The 18,185-nt window shown below is 37.2% G+C and overlaps 5 protein-coding genes across 7 annotated transcripts; 3 read left to right on the top strand and 2 right to left on the bottom strand.

The window, feature by feature from the left end:
- Positions 1-206: 206 nt before the first annotated feature.
- LOC125203157 (NAD(P)H-quinone oxidoreductase subunit M, chloroplastic-like) lies at positions 207-1,140 on the top strand. The gene is made up of 2 exons (XM_048101456.1): positions 207-705; positions 876-1,140. The coding sequence occupies exons 1-2, from the start codon at positions 280-282 to the stop codon at positions 1,053-1,055; spliced, it is 606 nt and encodes a 201-aa protein (XP_047957413.1). The 5' UTR covers positions 207-279; the 3' UTR covers positions 1,056-1,140.
- Positions 1,087-7,123, bottom strand: LOC125203155. 2 transcript variants are annotated; one of them, XM_048101454.1, is made up of 5 exons: positions 6,751-7,123; positions 2,272-3,605; positions 1,990-2,155; positions 1,783-1,865; positions 1,087-1,334 (listed from the first exon to the last, which is right to left on the bottom strand). In XM_048101454.1, the coding sequence occupies exons 2-5, from the start codon at positions 3,583-3,585 to the stop codon at positions 1,260-1,262; spliced, it is 1,638 nt and encodes a 545-aa protein (XP_047957411.1). In that variant the 5' UTR covers positions 3,586-3,605; positions 6,751-7,123; the 3' UTR covers positions 1,087-1,259. The 2 variants fall into 2 exon arrangements, with proteins under 2 accessions (XP_047957411.1, XP_047957412.1); XM_048101455.1 differs by lacking the exon at positions 6,751-7,123 and adding an exon at positions 4,805-4,984.
- A 1,299-nt stretch (positions 7,124-8,422) lies between these two features.
- Positions 8,423-11,406, top strand: LOC125204421 (tetratricopeptide repeat protein 33). Of its 2 annotated transcripts, none has more exons than XM_048103083.1 (5): positions 8,423-8,683; positions 9,894-10,032; positions 10,259-10,290; positions 10,538-10,624; positions 11,109-11,406. In XM_048103083.1, exons 1-5 carry the CDS (start codon positions 8,423-8,425, stop codon positions 11,232-11,234), a joined length of 645 nt encoding a protein of 214 aa, XP_047959040.1. In that variant the 3' UTR covers positions 11,235-11,406. The 2 variants fall into 2 exon arrangements, with proteins under 2 accessions (XP_047959040.1, XP_047959039.1); XM_048103082.1 differs by having other exon boundaries at positions 9,837-10,032.
- A 1,139-nt stretch (positions 11,407-12,545) lies between these two features.
- Positions 12,546-13,991, top strand: LOC125205996 (BTB/POZ domain-containing protein At4g08455-like). The gene is made up of 2 exons (XM_048105241.1): positions 12,546-13,000; positions 13,331-13,991. The coding sequence occupies exons 1-2, from the start codon at positions 12,587-12,589 to the stop codon at positions 13,805-13,807; spliced, it is 891 nt and encodes a 296-aa protein (XP_047961198.1). The 5' UTR covers positions 12,546-12,586; the 3' UTR covers positions 13,808-13,991.
- On the bottom strand, positions 13,931-16,960 carry LOC125205995 (probable methyltransferase PMT10). The gene is made up of 9 exons (XM_048105240.1): positions 16,353-16,960; positions 15,825-15,968; positions 15,476-15,746; positions 15,226-15,336; positions 14,963-15,122; positions 14,628-14,885; positions 14,420-14,542; positions 14,265-14,342; positions 13,931-14,194 (listed from the first exon to the last, which is right to left on the bottom strand). Exons 1-9 carry the CDS (start codon positions 16,848-16,850, stop codon positions 13,996-13,998), a joined length of 1,842 nt encoding a protein of 613 aa, XP_047961197.1. The 5' UTR covers positions 16,851-16,960; the 3' UTR covers positions 13,931-13,995.
- Positions 16,961-18,185: the final 1,225 nt, after the last annotated feature.

The following is an 18,185-nucleotide window of genomic DNA, read 5'->3' as shown; positions in this document are numbered from 1 at the left end:
ACTAGTAGGCCGGCGAGTGGACATCACACCTCAATACCAGCGCGCCACGTGTGGGGGTGTGGAGGGGGGACTCGTATTGCTAGGACGAGTCCGAGCTGGGTAAGCACCGCGTTGCGAGTGCCCTTAGTAATAGAATTGTATTGTGATACTCTTCCAACACAAGAAAACAAAAATTCTTATCAACAAACAACAGAATGAGGTCACAAATCCATCACGAAATTGAGAAAAGCAAGAGTGAGTGAGAGAGAGGAAGGCAGAGAAACATCAACATAATTAAACATGGCTGCTGCCTCCTCAGCCTACGCCGGCTTCTCCATGCTCCCATGGAGAAACAGCAGCCAGAAACTGAAAAAGATCACCACTTTCTCAGTCTCAGCCCAGCAAGCAGAAGTCGAACAAGAGACAACAAAAGTAGAAACAGAGACGAAGAAGCAGCCGGGCATGACCAAGCCACGGCCAGTGGAGCCGCAGCTGAACGTGGAGAGCAAAAACATGGGGAAGGAATACGGAGGGCAGTGGCTTAGCAGCACCACCAGGCACGTCAGGATCTTCGCAGCCTACATCGATCCAGAGACGTGCGCATTCGACCAGACGCAGATGGATAAGCTCACCCTCATCCTTGACCCCACCGATGAGTTCGTGTGGACAGACGACACCTGCACCAAAGTCTACTCCTACTTCCAAGAGCTCATTGACCATTACGAGGTATCCATCCATCTACCTATCGGGATATGATCCATCGCTAACTTTTCTTAAATTGCTAACTTGCTAACTCATCAACACAATGCGTTAGCAAGTTAGCAATTTAAGAAAATCTAGCTTTATAATCTATCTATCTATCTATCTCGTTAAACTTAGTGGTGTCAACGGAACAGGGAGCTCCGTTGACAGAATACACGCTGCGTCTGATCGGTTCAGACGTAGAACACTACATAAGGAAGCTGCTGTACCAGGGAGAGATCAAATACAACATGGATGCAAGAGTGCTGAATTTCAGCATGGGGAAACCGCGCGTCGGATTCAGCTACGACGGCCAAGTTCCCGATACCTACTGATACTTGTATCAAAATATATCTTTGCAAAGTATTGTAAAAACACAACAATATCATTTATGCTGCTATGCATGACACAGCACTGAAATAGTTTTGTGAAAATTCCAAACATCAAAGATAAAAAGACAGCAAAATGTAAAAAATTATTCAAATTGTTCAACAACAACAATGAAAAGGGCTTGCACTTGATAGTCTTGATTCAGGGGTTTAGTCAGAAGGTAGCTCCAGCTCGATGTAGCGCCTGTGTTTCCATGGCCGAAACACTCCTTCACGGCTCACATTCTGAAACGGAGTAGAATTTCAGATCAGCATAACCGAACAGTAATATGAGGCTCTAATTAGGTACGAAGAACAAAGAAACAAAGCTAGTCCAAGTAGTGCTAAAACGGTAAAACCAGATAACGGAGCGAGGAGGTCTAAAACACGTATCAATGAGGTTTCTAAGCAACTGTTTAATGAGTCAAATTGACTAACAAAACTTGATTATTGGTGATTAGATATTGAAAATAAAAGAATGATAAAACACTAAGCAACAAAGGCTGGTTAGTATCTAACCTCATGTATATCTATTTATATGTTACATGTTCACATATGACTTTATGAAGAACTAAAATGGCAACAACGTTTAGGTAAAATTTAAATATCATCAATCTAACAAATATGTATATTCTATGGTACTATCATGAATGTGTCAACAAGGACAGCATAAAAGAAAAATACTTTCACTAACCTCAAGCCAAAACAAGAATCCACGAAGGATGGTTAAGCAATTCTCCCGTTTATATCTGTATCTCGTGAGTCTTTTTTGCACATCTGCATTCAATAAGTATACATTAGATAATTCATCCAAGAATCTATGAACTGACATCATCTATCAGAAAGATAAACAGAATAAAATCGAAAATTATTCAAAAAGATAAACAGAATCTTCACTGACCGGGATGGTAACAGGCATATAATCCAGACTTGTAAGCTTCCCGGGCCCTTTTGAGTTCTGCTCTGTCAAATGGTTTACTGAGAACTTCTAAGAGCTCCTTCTTGAAATCGTTATCTTTTTGTTTTTCATTAGGGTCTTCATTGAAGTCAAACTCAGCATCGCACATCTGTTTTAACGCCAAAAAGGAAGAACTTTCGATTACTACCAATTGCTAACAAGAAATTAATAACAGGAACACGACCTCAATCAAAAGGGAAGTAGTTGTGTAAAGAAAAGACGTACACTTCTGTGAACTGCGTTTTCAGAAACAAAAGGGCTCCGGATTTCATTGTTAAGAACCTTCTTACTGTCTAGGATGACCACGTCTGGAACACTCTTACTGCTACCTTCTCCTTCTTCCCGATCCCCTACACCACTACAATATACGCGCGAGCATTTAGGACACTTGACCTTTTTAACTTGTTTATGGATTCCTTTTTGAGGCGGACGAGTTTCCACGTGACGGTCAGGCTCCTCCTCCTTAACACCAGCATAGGCAGCCTTCGTGTGTGAATCTGCTCGGGCGAGTTTCCTCCTCCTTCTTATCCATGAGTCTCGATTATGCATCTTCTCATGGTCCTCAGGCACCCTAAGCTTCTTCGCGTCTGCCTTACGCAGTTGTTTCATCACACCCTTGCCTTTAGCGTGTGACTTCCCTTCTGAGTTCTTGGCTGGTGTTACTCCAGCAGCACGGTCACATGGAGACCGCGCCAGCTGCAAACCACTTTTAGGTAATGGTACCTTATTTTTCTTAGTGGCTTGAGCGCTACCACGATGCCCACCATGCTGGTCTTTGACTACGGATTTTCCTTTTCTGTTCTTAACTTGCAAGGGCCACTCCGCGATCTCAACGACATCATCTGATTCAGAATCATCTGATGCAATTTCATCAGATTCAGTTTCATCCGAATCAATTTCATCCGATTCAGTTTCCTCCCCAGTTGAATAATCCTTGTAATGTTTATCAACGGTTCTGCATTTTCGTTTCCTATTCATAACTTCCGAGGGCCTCTCCATCACCTTGCTTGGACCAGCCTTGTCATTTCCGTCTACCATTCTGCTTTTAAACCCACTTTTCTTAACGTGCGAGGGCCCCTCAATCAGCTCAATGCCTACATCAGGTTCAGCTTTCATCTTGCGCAAAGCATCCCCATCATTTCGGGAGATGACTCTACCATTAACCCCACTTTTCTTAGCTTGCAAGTGCCTCTCCCTCTGCTCAATGCCTTCATCTGATTCAGTTCCATGCTCATCATTTTGGCCTCTGATTCTGCAAAGTTGCCCACCTTTCTTAGCTTGCCTGGGCCTCTCCATCTGCTCAATGCCTTGATCAACTGCTTCAGTTCTCACCTCGCCTGGACTAGCCTCCTCGTCCGAGGTTAGAAGGTTTATGATAACGGTCTTGTAGGCCGAATCCATATGGCTCCTTTTCTCCAAGAGACTTTTCAAAATCCGGTGATCGGGCTTTCTCACAGATTTAGCAGTAGCATACCTTAAGTCGGAACTAGCCTCGCTGAGTTCCAACTGTAGATTCTTGGCAAGGGGAATAATCGACATATTCGCTTTCACACGGAAATCTAACAACAATGCAGCAAAACCAACATTAGTTTTCTCAGAATTAACAAATGGAACACATGTACAAGGGGGAAAATCAATCTTCAATAGGAAGGGACAATCAATTAAGAATAACTATAAAATAAAAAATAAAAAAAATGTGGCAAGCATACAGCATAAAAACTCAACAATCCAACTTTCAGAATTAACAATAAGTGGAACGCAAGGGGAAAAATCAAATCTTTAATAGGAGTGAGCATTCAATTAAGAGTAACAGTAAAAAAAAAATTGGCAAGCACATCAATCCAACATTCGAAATAAATGAACTCCTTTTCAGAATTAACGACGGGAACATGAAAAATCAAATCTTTCATCGGAAGGAACAATCAATTAACAGTAACTATAAAAAAAAATTTAAAATGTAGCAAGCATATATCATGAAAAATCAACAATCCAACATTTGAAATAAATAAACTCCTTTTCAGCTTAACAACGGGAACACATATACAAGGGAAAAATCAAATCTTTAATAGGAAGGAACAATCAATTGACAGTGACTATAAATTTTTTAAAAAAAATATACTCCATATATCATGAAAACTCAACAATCCAACATATGAAATAAATAAATCCTTTTCAGAATTAACAACGGGGACACATATACAGGGGGAAAATCAAATCTAACAATCAATTAATAGTAGCTATAAAAAAAATAAAAAAAAATTGGCAAGCATATATCATAAACATTCAAGAATCAAACATTCTAGATAAAGAAACTCCAATTCAAAATTAACAACAACTGAAACACATATACAAGTGAAAAAAAAAATCAAATCTTTTATGGGTAGGAACAATCAATTAAGAGTGACTATAAAAAAAATTCCAAGCATATATATCATAAACACTCAACAATCCAACATTTTAAAGAAACTCCATTTCAAAATTAACAGCTGAAACACATATACAAGTGGAAAAATCAAATCTTTACTAGAAGGGACCATCAATTAAGTGTAACTAAACAAATAAAAAATGTGGCAAGCATACATATATATCATAAAAACTGAACAATTCAACATTCAAGCACACAGCATATATATTAACAATTCTTGGATCTGCCAAAAATTCCCTATGAAAACTCAATTTAATAGAAAAAAGTGCTGTATCTATCTGCCATTCTTGCAAAAAAAAAAAAAATAAGAGTACTACAATAAACCAACAGCACCTAAGAAATGGCTTGCAGTATTTCTTCTGAAGTTTGAGGGATTCAAGAATGGCTTAGAATTTTTTCTTCTTTCAGTTGTTGTATTTATCTGAGAGAAATAGAGAGTTGAGACAATTTTGATGTTTCTTCGACCCTCTATTGCAAATAAAATTGAGAATCTTTCCTTTCTTAGTCACGAATTTAATGTGAATACCTGTATTAGATTCATTCACTCAATTTTCTTCATCTCTTTTCAATTCTTACAAATTTTTTCAACTATAAATTTTTATTTTAATTGTAAAGGCTTAAGGATGAATTATGTACTCCATTCAAGTCAACTTAAGATAGTATCTACCATTAAAGTGTTGAGCTGTATCCTATGCAATTTAATAAATACTAATTTCATTTTTTAGAAAACGGAATATGTAAAATTCTGTCCAAATTATAAGAAAGGAAATGAAATTAAAGGCACACAGTATTACATAAAATAAGAAGGAAAATGAAATTAAAGGCACACAGTATTACATAAAAAATACCACTACCTCCCTCCGTTCCAACCAAGTTCATCTTATAAGTATGCCTGTAAATTTAAGTAATTGCTGGCATTCGAATTCATAATTTTTAAAATATCCTATCTTATACCTAACTCGCATGTAAATTCAGATATCCTAAAATTTTTATGTTTTAAGATTATTCTATTTATATAAATTAGATATCCTAAAATAATTTTGTTTTAAGATTATTCTATTTATATAAATTATAATATGATGAGTATAGAGATGAAAATTAAATTGAAGCCAACTAGAAAGGGCATATTAACATTTCTACTAAGTTTTTTTCAAATTTAAGCCAACTAAAAAGGGCACATTAACTATTGCACAATATACGCAGAGCTGGCTCCTATGCAAGTTAATAAATACTACTAGTAATATCATTTTCTTAAAAACTAGATAAATAAATATTCGTTTAAATTATAAAGAGTGAAATGAAAACAAATGTACACAGTATTAGAAATACTACTACTGTATAATTCAACTATAAATAGGCCTGCAAATTCTGGTAATTTGGTGTTTGAACCTAAATATTTATTAGTATTTCTCTCTTTTAAAAATAGAAATTATTATTTTAGTTTGTTTCATAAAATTAGAAGCTTTCTATTTAAAAAAACAAAATTTCTCTAACATATGGAACTCATTCTCCACTAACAACACTTCGCTCACTTTTCTTTCTATCTCTCCCTTACTTTACTAATTATGCATTAAAACTCATTTCTTTTCAAACAAATACTCCCTCCTCCGTCCCTTAAATTTTGTCACATTTTTTCTATTTTCGTTCGTCTCACAAAATTTGTTACATTTCACTTTTTACTATTTTGGTAGTGGACCCCATATTCCACTAACGCATTCCAACTCACATTTTATTACTTCCTCTGTTTCACGGTAGTAGAGTCATTTTATTTTCTGCATTAGTTTTGAAAAAATGATATAAATAATTAAAGTAAAGAAAAAGTAAAGTAAGAGCGAGAATTATGTAGATAAGACTCTTCTCTACAGTATTCTCTCTTACTTTACTTTTTCTCTACTTTAACTATTTATTATCATTTTTCTAAAAACGAGTACAGAAAATGAAATGACTCTACTACAAAGAAGGGAGTATAAAATTAATATAAAAGTATGATTAACTCTCCACTAATTTTTTCAACTCAGTTTTCATTATATTTCTTAAAACTTGTGCCCTATCAAAATATTACAATATTGAAGGCATGGAGGAGTATATGAGTAATAATATTGGGAGTTTGCTGTGGAAATTTTGGAATTCAAACAAATCAAAGTATATGATGTATTTAGATGATTATTAAGACTAAATCTATCATGTAATATAAAAGTGTTGCATGTTAAAAACGTTAAATGATTCACGTAACAACATATAAAATTCTAAAACATGATTCTACAAAGAGAAAGCTATACCTTCAAAATTCTTCAAAGAATCGAGATTGCTTGCTACATCTCCACAAGCTGATCACCGTGGTAGAGCTCAAACCAGTAAGAAAAACAAGGTGCCGTTACCTAAAAGTGGTTTGCAGCCGGCGCAGTCTCCACGTGACCGTGCTGCTCGAGTAACACCAGCCAAGAGCTCGAAAGGGAAGTCACACGCGAAAGGCAAGGGTGTGATGAAACAACTGCGTAAGGCAGACGCGAAGAAGCCTAGGGTGCCTGAGGACCATGAGAAGATGCATAATCGAGACTCATGGATAAGAAGGAGGAGGAAACTCGCCTGAGGAGATTCACACACGAAGGCTGCCTATGCTGGTGTTAAGAAGGAGGAGCCTGACCGTCATGTGGAAACTCGTCCGCCCTGAAAAGGATTAATCCATACACAAGTTAGATGAATGAGTTGTAATATCATATGTTGCAAAGGTGTATAAGTTATGATATATTTCACGTTCCACTAACTCATTACGCTCACATTTCATTTAAAATTAATACTCCCTCCATTCCATTAAATATGAAATATTTAGTTTTCGGCACAAGATTTTATGTAGTGTTGTTTTGTGAGTTAATGAAAAGAGAGGAAAAAAAGAGAGAGTATGGTTTCCAATTTTAGAAACGTTTCATTGGTAATGGGACTATCCAAAACGGAAAATGTTTCATTTCTAATGGGGCAGAGATCGTATATACTAAGTTAGACTTATATTCTACTCCCTCCGTCTGCCATTAGGAGTCTCATTTTTTTGTAGCACAAATGTTAAAAAAAGTGGGTGGAAAAAAGTTACTAGAATATGAGTGTCACTTGTATATATTGGTTTTAAATGAAATGTGAGTTGAATGAGTTAATAGTAAAAATGACTCTTTTTACAGCAAAAGTGACTCTATTACCATTTAAGGTAAAAGTGAACCGAGACTCTTATTTACGGACATAGGGAGTACTACTATTTATCTTCCACAAATAAGTGCTTGTGTTGCTAACTTTAAATGATGCTTACAACCAGTCTACTACAGAAAATTTAAAATTGTTTATTTCTTATACTTTAAATTTAGAAAATAACATCTTATATATGTATTAATGTTTTAAGATTTTTTAGTAGAAACATGGAGTATAAAATAGAGAAGTACATTAAAAAATAACAATAAACATAAAATCCTAATCAGATATGAATCAGGTACCCAAGATTCATCAGGTACCCGAGATTCAAATCCTACACCAATGACCTAAATCTATATTCGAACTAATAATTTCAAATTTTGAATACCAAAATCTGCTAAGAGGTCGGGATCAGGTATATTCGAAACCCAAATAACTAAATTTGCAATCCTAACTAAATGAAAAAGAGATATGTAAATTTTAGAAAGAAAAAATAAAATTTGATTCACTTAAAAAAATGAGAATGAGAAAAATATGTGTGTTTAATGTAATTTATAGTAATAAATATTATATTAAAGTAACATAGTAATATTAACTTATTTGAAAACCATATCTTTTTTATTAAATCACAAAAATTTCAATGTTTTTAATTGAATTTACTTGTGGTGAAATGATGCGGTGAGTAAAATTGAAAATTAAAATTTTGTGATTTGATAAAGAAGATTTTGGAAAGGGAAGAGTAAAACCCCACAAGAAATTTGAGCTTGAGACCTCAAGATGAAGATGACTTGGAAGAAAAACGTTAATGACACCAAAAACAAGACCAGAAAACGCCCAATTTCTTCTAACCCTAACCTTCCATTTGACGATGTTAATTCCACCTCCGCCGCCAATTCTGCTCCAGAGCCGCTGATTGAAGCCGAATTGCCCGGAAAAGACACCTTACCTGAAAAGAAAATCACGGTTAGAGATGAGGAAGCAGAGGAAAGGAGGAATCTTGCTGGAAAATTTGAAACTCAAGGAAATGATCTTGCTGAGGTAAATTCAATTTCCATTATTTTTATTTGGGGCTTATCTGTGCATAAAGGGTTTTAGAATTGTTGAATTCAGAAATTTTTTATGTGTGGATGATGAATTTTTTGATGTGTGAGGTATTGATTTAGATGTGTAAATCATTGATGCTATATATGAAAATTCAATTGGTTGATGTATGAAAATGGAATGAGTAATGATAAATTGAGAACTTACTGTAACACATTAGAATTCTGATGATGGCCATTGTGGTGTTGTGCTTTCGGAAGAGATCGTCCAGATGCCGGATACCAGTAAACTGGTTTAACGATGGCCTGCTGGACCTTGTAGCGGCGGAATTTGATAAAAACTACATTGGATGTTATGCCTCTTGAACCCTAATTAGTCGAATATATATAGCCACATTCCTACTTTATTACGTTTTGCCATCAAATCAATACGCGCTTTGTAGTACACGTGTTGTAGTAGCGTTAGTTTTACGCAGAATAAATGACGCGTTTTCTAGAAATTTATGAGTAAGTTATAGCTGTCACAATTGAATCCCGTGCTTTCTCGTTTGGACTACATTACCCCTTCTGCAATGAGGTTCACATAGTTTGCCAGGATAGCTCTAAAAGGAGTTGGCCTTTATACTTAAGAAGCGAACTATTTCTCACACCCTTAATGTCATTGAATTAGCCAGTGGCACTAAGAAGATCAGTTAAGAAGTTGGATGTGGTGACTAGAGGAGGGGGTGTCAGCTTATACATGACTAAGCTACGAGCCCACGACTCGTAAAATGTTGGCTCCTGCTAATAAAAGGGCTGAACGCCACTAGGAAACAGCTTTTCTCTCAGGAACGAGATAAAAGAGTTAATATCGTTGTGACTGAGTTCTCTGGTTTAATTTTTTTTTTCCCTTGGGTGTTCTTGGAAAAAGTTAAATGATACTTGAGTGGAATGAGAAACTTTTTGGATGTCTTAGTTTGTAATTGCTTGAATAGGTTGATTCAGTTAAGCATTTCACTGTTTTTTGCACATGCTTTGTTCTTTTGTTTCAACCATATTTGCTCTTGCTCCATCAATTGTACGACTAGAGGAAGAATGCTTTCTAGATTCAGACAAATGTCCTGTTGCAGTATGTTTTTCATATATCATGTTGTTTTTTTAACATTTTATAGGTGATTATTTGGCTCAGTTGCTCATTGAATTCCATCTACTCACTTTCCTTTATGAAGGAGGGAAAATACCGTGAAGCACTTGTAAAGTGGGAAGCTGCGATAACATTGGTGCCCGAGAAAGCTATATTGCACGAACAGAAAGCTCAGGTTCTACTTGAACTTGGAGAAGCATGGAATGCTTTGAAGGCTGCAACTCGTGCGTCCTCTTTCACACCCTTGCACATATACGCCTTGTTTCTATGTTCAATCATTAACCAGAGTCTATTCCATCACATAAATATTTGGCATCCTCTTTAGGTAAAATTAACTTGGCATTATAGGATACATCAGTTAAAACAAGTTTCTCCCTTTACTTTCAATATCATATACCAAATCCATTTTATGGCTCCTCATTTTAACTCATGCTCTGCCCATGGTTACAGGAGCTATGGAATTGGATCCCGGATGGGCTGAGGTAAAGTTTCTGCTTTATGGATCTACTTTTATATGTATTTTGCTGTGATCACCGATCAGTCTCACCAAGACGATAGTGTGTAACAACTTGTCAGACGTCCATGAGTAACTTATTTTTTCAATGATTATTTAGCAAAAATGGGAACAAAATCTCTTGATACTATGTTAGTGATTATAGGGCAATTATTTCCTGTTCTAAAATGATCTATTGAAGATTTCTCGTTCTTGTTTTCCTTTATTCTTTATAGGCGTGGGTTACTCTTGGAAGAGCCCAGCTAAATTTTGGAGAGCCTGATCTCGCCATTGAATCGTTTGACAAAGCTTTGGCTATTAAGGTACACTTTAGGAACTTCTATCACTACCTCATCTTCTTCATTGTCGTCGTAATAATCATGGATCTTGGATTCCTGATGTTTGTACTGTTCTTGACATGGAGTTTACTACTTTGAGTGATGAGATAGATTGATAACACATAGGATTGAGTATTTGAAAGATAAGATGATCAATCAAGCTCAAAATTAATAATAATGGGGTTAGTTGTGTGCGTGTGTTGGCCTAGGTAGAGTGGTTAATGTTCGAGACCAAAGGTCTCAGGTTCGAGTCTACCGTGACCTGGCCTTCAAATCTTTGTTTATTTATCTATAAAAAACAGTGGATTAGCTGAGATTATTTTTTTATCAATCCATCCTATTATTCAAAGTAAAACCCTCCTTAATGTATTGGATTATGTTGCTCACATAAGTATCGATCACAGTTACAACGAACCAATTCCTCAATTCTCTTTTTCTTCTCCCAGTAAAGTTTTCTATGTAAATGCAGCCCGATTCCGTGGAGGCAAAAGAGGACAGGCTAGCTGCATCGCATCATGTGCAGAAGAGAAAACAGCTTCATTCAACAGGTTTGAGCTCATCTGAGAATCGTTTCCTCGTTGGAGATGAAGGCTGAAAGCATCGGCCTTGTGGCCTTTGCTTCGATGTACATGTAAATGTGTTCGGATTTATGCTGAAAACTACACCGGACTAAACCGTGTTCGTGTGGTTTGGTTTGGTTTGGTTTTAATATCTGGTTATGTTTTCACCAAACAGAAATCATTATAATGAATTCATTTTCGATCTAACCTGGTTGCTTTAGATCTTAGTAATGCCAGTGTTGCATTTTATGTTATTTCAGTTCAGTGATTTTGGTGGAACTGATTTAATTCCCTTTTAATTTATTTTATTTATCAAAGTGATGATAGACCAATTAACACACTCCACATTAATATATAAAATTTTAATCAGGGAATGTGGTCATATCATGATATGAAACTTTTCCGTCCTTAAATAAAATGATTAGGACGTATGCATCAGTTTTAAATCCTTCTGTAAATTGTCTTATTTTTCGAGGTGCTTATATGGTACGATATAAAAAATTTATTTAGATTCAATTTGATATCGCTAAAAGTTTTTGTGTGAATTAAAATAAATCTAAAGTATATAAAGTCCAGATTGGCTGTCATATACTCCTATCTCTAACAAAATTACCAAAACCTTCATATATTATTTTTAACATTCACGAAAAATAAAATATTATCTTGGTTTCTTTAAAATAGAATCTATTTCTATATTGATCTTCCTCTCTTACTTAAGTAATTTTGTATTATAACCTGTGTTATTGTAAAAATTTCTATTTTTCAAAGACTGTGGTATAGTATAACAAATCGTTACATTGGATGTTGACCAAAAATATGTTATTCTTAGAACATATTATCACCCTCTACTTTGTATTTTAATTTTAAACGTTATACTATGAATGTTTTTCTTAAAACATTCATATTTTTTTAAATGAACCAAATATATTTTTGTCTGAGTTATTCATTTGATAACAGTATCTTTCAAGTAAAAACAACAGCATGTTACCATCATTCATTTAAACTATAGTGAGCTACTCAAATTGATTATCCATAATTTAAAGTCAAACACCTATGTCACTATATGAATGATTAAATCCAACTCTTGGTACATAATGTAACCAACCACTCAAGTTAAAATTCCCATCATATTCATTAGTAATAATGTAATGATAATAATAATGATTATTAGTCGACTCAGACATAAGATTCCCTAATAATAATTTCATTAAATAAAATCCAAAACTTTGCTTAATCCATTATATACTCTCTCCGATTCTAACAAAAGTCGCATAATCCTTTCAACCAAAAGCGTCTTTTAATATAATTAGATACCCATATAAAATGCTCTCAAAAAGAAACAAAAAAGGTGCTATTAAATTAACTGAAAAAAAAAAACACACACACAATGCGGCGGAACAACCAGTGGAGGCGGCGGTCGTCCTTCGATTCCGACGTGGATTTCGACGACGAAGAGGACGAAGATGAGGACGAGGACGAGGACGCGTCTTCCTCGGCGGCGGCGCGGCGGCGAGTGAGGATGAAGTGCCTGTCGTGCAAGGAGGACTACGGCGATCGCAGCGCCGGCACTTGCCGCGAGTGCTACGAGGAGGCCGGCGAGACGGAGGAGGAGCTCAAGCGAGAGATCGACGAGCTCAAGTCCAAGGTCAATTTCCTCCGCCTCCTTTGTTCCAGCCCTAACTCCGTTGCTAGGGCCAACACCCCCTGCTTCTCCGACGTCGTTCTGGTCGCCTGCCCCTCGCCGGATTCCTCCGACATCCCCTGCAACTCCCCCTCCATCCCCGCACATCGCGCTGTTTTGGTACACCACAATCTCTCCTGCATTTTGCCCTATGATTTCAATTTTCAAATTCAGCAAGTTCTCGTGCTTAATCGATTCTACATTAGGTCAATTTCAAATCATATTTTAGCACTTATTCCGATCAATCCTTCATGCTACATCAATTAATTCATTAATTTGATAACTGCTTATTCCTAAATCCTAGTATCATGATTTGCTTAATCAATTCTAAATTAGGTTAATTTCAAATCCTATTTTAGTACTTATTCCGATCAATCCGTCATGCTACAGCAATTAATCGTTCATTAATTCGATAACTGCTTGATTCTAGTATCATGATTTGCTACGCAGACGAGCCGATCGCCGGTTTTTAGGGCAATGCTGGAGAACGAGATGGAGGAGAGCCTGAGCGGGACGATCAAGATGAACGACGTGTCGTACGACGCTCTCCGAGCGTTCGTGAACTATCTCTACACTGCAGAGGCGAGCCTTGACGAGCACATGGCCTGCGATCTCTTGGTGTTGGCGGAGAAATACCAAGTGAAGCATCTCAAGACCTACTGCGAGAGATATCTCATGTCCAGACTCAACTGGGAGAACTCCCTCCCGTACTACGCCTTCGCCCATCAGCACGGTGCCAAGACCTTGCTCGAGGCCGCCCTCTCCCTCATCCTCGACCACATGGACAAGGTCACGAAGCGGGAGGAGTACGCCGAGCTGGTTGACAAGGATCCCCGTGTTGTCGTTGACATCTACGAAGCCTACCTCTCCAAGCAGGTCAACACTGCTGCAACCAAAGATTCACCACCACCAAAGCCCCCTTCATAAGACTGGGGATGGTGATTCTTGATTCTTGGCTGTGAGTTGCTCTTTTGCTTTCGAATGAATTGCAATAACAATTGGGAAATTTCCTTTTTGTGTTTTGGTACCAACAATCTAAGAGTATTTGTGTGAGAAAGAGAACATTCATTTAGGTATATATATATATGATGTTCAAAAAAATTGTGTACTACACATTACAATCGTTTCTCGCTAGCTAAAAGCTTCCAGTTTGAATGGGGCCCTTCTCCAGAGTCGAACACGAAGGGCACCCATCCTACTGCCTTTGCAATTTCTTCAAGCTGTGCAATTACATCAGTTGTGTCGCGTATGTAAACGCGCCCGCCTGGTCTGAGGATCCGGTCCATGTCCACCATTATGTTGGTTATGTTACATCTGAAAGGATACAGATACATCAGTGTGCATTATATTGAGAGCTAAAAATTTAACTGTGAAAATTTCTTACCTCCTCTGTTCTACAGAGAAGAGGCCTACTGCATTCAGCAAATCGTATGTTCTTGGATACGTGTTGAACGGCTCACACCTGTGGAGATGTTCTACATGAAAATCGTGTATAAAATGCAGTCGGTTTATCTAATGTACGTGTGTTGTTTTACGTACCAGTCGTGCATAACGCCTATAAAACCACGGTCGTATATCACAGGCAGTGTGTTGGGGCCGCTTACTGGGACGACGTTCATAACCCAGCTGTTGAACTGGAAATCAACCAAAGCTGCTGCATATCTACATTGCACACACAACAATGTCAAATCAAGTTAAGATAGAACCCTAGTTCTAGAAATGAAGAGTGGGTGAGAGAGATGATTACCCTCCATATCCAGCTTTCATGTCCATGACATTCCTCAGATTCATCTGATTGAGGTGGAAAGCGCCAACGTATCCTCTTACCATATCATTCCTATATCTTGAATCTGCTTTATACAGTTCCTTCCTAGAGTTCTCTGCATCCATTTCTATGGTGAATAGCCTGTCTGGTGGGCTGTGAAGGCGGGCAGGCCAGTCAGTAGTGTTAGTTCCGTAGCCATTTTCAGGCAAACGCGCGATGCAAGCCTTCACGTCTGCGTACCTGAGATTTAAAGACATGTCCCTCAATACTACAGATTACTCAAACTAGGAGAGAAATTTGCAGTTAGAAAATACTACCATATATTGTCTGGATTGTCGTCAGTGTTGCATAGCGATGGCTGTACGTTAGGATCTCGACTGAGATAGCAACTATTGTTTACTGGCTTCTGCCAAATGGCAATATACTCTTCCTTATTGACTAGCTCCCAACAGATGTTGCTAGTGAGATCCTCCATTGCTGTCAAAAGATGAGATTTTTAATCTTGGAAGGCATAGTATCATTCTAAAACTGGAAAATACTTAATGTAAGTGATTGACAAGTTAGAATCAATATTGTCTACCTCTCCATTGCTCGCCAAGTTCATTATCGTATTTGTAAACGGGCTCCGCCTCCCACACGAAGTATCCTCCACCTCTAAGCAGACGATTCGCCTCAAGAAGCAAAATCCCACCTTAACCAGACCAAAAAACAACATTATATTCTGATCAAAATTAACATACAACATCACTTTCACTCTTTTGCTGTTTGTTGAATAACAAACAGCAATTCAACAAACAGCAAAGATAACATAACCAAAGAGAGAAGCATACCATCAACAGTCCAATTAACTCCACACCTAGAGCAATGAATTAGATCAAATGCTTGGCTAGGGTAAGGCAGCCGGCGTCTTCCAAATGCAGCTATCATGGCAGGTAAGCCTCTCTCCAGGGCAAGTTCGATCTGGTTAGGATGAACGTCACTTGTAGCTATTGACAGAGTTGTTACATTCCGTTCGAGTAGGTAGGCCCCGAAATTTGCAGGCCCGGAGCTGATATCTAAAGCAACTCGAGTATGACGGCCAAATGCAATCTCAGGAACCATCTACACATCACATTCTCCAGAGATCAGTCCAAAGCAAACAGAACCAAAACCTAAAGAGGATAACAGACAGAAGCAAACCTTGGATATCTGATCCAAGTATTTATCCATGCCACTGATAAATTGAGGCCCGTCTCCTGAAAATACAAGCTTGTCGCCTTTTCTTGATACTGCACCTCCGTTTTCCCTATCCAAGCGCGTGTGAGGCACATTATCGAACCAGACCTGCACTAACATTACATTAGGATCAAAATCTGCTTCCCACCCCATTGCTCACTATCTACTGCTACAAATTACTTATCCAACATTTCTTCATTTATTGAACAACAATCTCACACATTATATAGTTCTTACGATTACTTATAAATTCGTTCAATGCTGTGATCCTACTCATTAAGCCTCATCTACTCATTCACTTTGCACACACACTATCATCACCAATCTACATAAAACTCAAAAACCATTTCTACCATCTCAATGAGATACCTATGCATCAAACTGCCATTCACACAGTCAAATCCCAGAAACCAATTCAAAGCCAAATCCCCCAAAAATCTGATAAAAAGCAAAACCAACAAAACTGAAAAAATGAAATCAAGAAAGCTGTACCTCATCTCTGCTTTTGGGCCATGGAATGTGAAGCTTGTACTCTTTAGGCCTCGGCACCAAACAATCCAATCCTTCCCCTTTCTCTGACAAATTAGCCAAAGAAGGAACATAATCACTCAAATTCATTTCACAAATCCTAAATTTCTCAACTTCAACCACTTTTTTCTCCACAATTGCCCTCTCATCACTAGTGTTGGCCATCGCCACTATGCTCTGGATAAGCCCTTCATCGATTTCCCCAACCACGAAATCATCCGTCATGATTCCCAGCTCATTTATGATCCCTGTTCTCTCCAGCAGCGGCCTCGCCGCCGCCGCCGCAGGCAACGACGGCGGCTTCGGCGGCGCTGAAGGGGTGGCTGTGGCGCGAGTGTTGTTGAAGAAAGAGAGGTGCTGATTCTGGATTGTGGGAGTGGTGAATGCTGAGAGATATTTGAATATGAAGAAGAGGGAGAAGGAGAGGAGTGAAAAAGATACGATCTTTGAGGTCGTGGTCATGGCTTTGAGGATTTTGTTGATGCAGAAAAAATGGCGGAATGAGAAAGCGATTGATTAGATTGGGAGAGAGAGAGAAGGGTTTTGATATTCTTTGCTGAATTACACGTAGAGGCTGAAAAGTGAAAAGCGATGATACCTAAACCCAAATCGATTTTATTTGTCGGGAAATGTTTTGGAAAGTTTTTATCATTGCAAATCGATTTTATTGTTAAACTACTTACCTAACTTTATGGCTTTATATGGGTAAGTTATAAATTCGAATCAAAAGAAATAAGTGGAGTACTTACTAGGAGCACAAAAATATTTGAATTTAAATTACAATTTCATAATTTATATATATCTAAATTAGATAATTGCAATCCAAATAGTTATAAATTACACATACAAACATACACCATCCATAAAATGCACCCACTGTAACACACACACACACACGTACATGCAAAAACACACAATGTGCATGTATGTGCGCACAATATATATTATGCATGTGTAGTGTGTGCAATGTGCATATTCAATTTCATACTATCAATTACACTCTCCGTCCCTTAAAACTTGTCATGTATTGATCAGACACGGATCTTAATAAATGTAATTGAGAATGAGTTGAGAAAGTTAGTGAATGTGGATCTTATTTTTTTATATTAGGTTTATACTCCCTCCGTCCCGCTTTAGGAGTCTCGGTTGATTAATTTTGGGCGTCCCGCTTTAGGAGTCCCGGTTGAGATAAATTAATAAAAAATACATACAAAGTGTTAAAAGTGGGTCCCAACATCCACTACAACTAATAAAAAAGTGTTAAAAGTGGGTCCCAACATCCAATACAACATTTATTTATTGGACACTCAATTAAAGTGGGTCCCAACATCCATTACAATATTTATTTATTCACACTCAAATACTTTTTTCTTAAAACATGTGTCCGACTCAACCGGGACTCCTAAAGCGGGACGGAGGGAGTAATAAAATGTGAGTGAAAATTAGTCAGTGAAATGATATTAGAACGTAACTATTGATTAATCTATTTTGTGATATTTGAATGTAACTAAATAGTTGGACGAGGACAATTTAATATTGGTCTATCTAATTTATGATATTAGAACTTAACCACATACAAATATTAATAATCAAACATTATCTCTCATTAATTTTTTTTTTATCAATAAAATAATTGGATGAGCATATTTAAGCGATTAATATATCTATGTTGTGATATTAGAAATTAAACACATTCAAATAAATGATTGCGAAATAAATTGGTAGGACGCTGGGTTTTACTTTTAAGCGATATTGGCATCTAATATTACGGAACTTTCAAAAAGTTGGTTTTTTCCG

Source organism: Salvia hispanica, chromosome 2 (assembly GCF_023119035.1).
Source record: "Salvia hispanica cultivar TCC Black 2014 chromosome 2, UniMelb_Shisp_WGS_1.0, whole genome shotgun sequence".
In the NCBI taxonomy this organism is placed as follows: Eukaryota; Viridiplantae; Streptophyta; class Magnoliopsida; order Lamiales; family Lamiaceae; genus Salvia; species Salvia hispanica.
The sequence above is the reverse complement of the archived record's forward strand: the minus strand, read 5'-3'. Positions and strand labels throughout refer to the sequence as shown.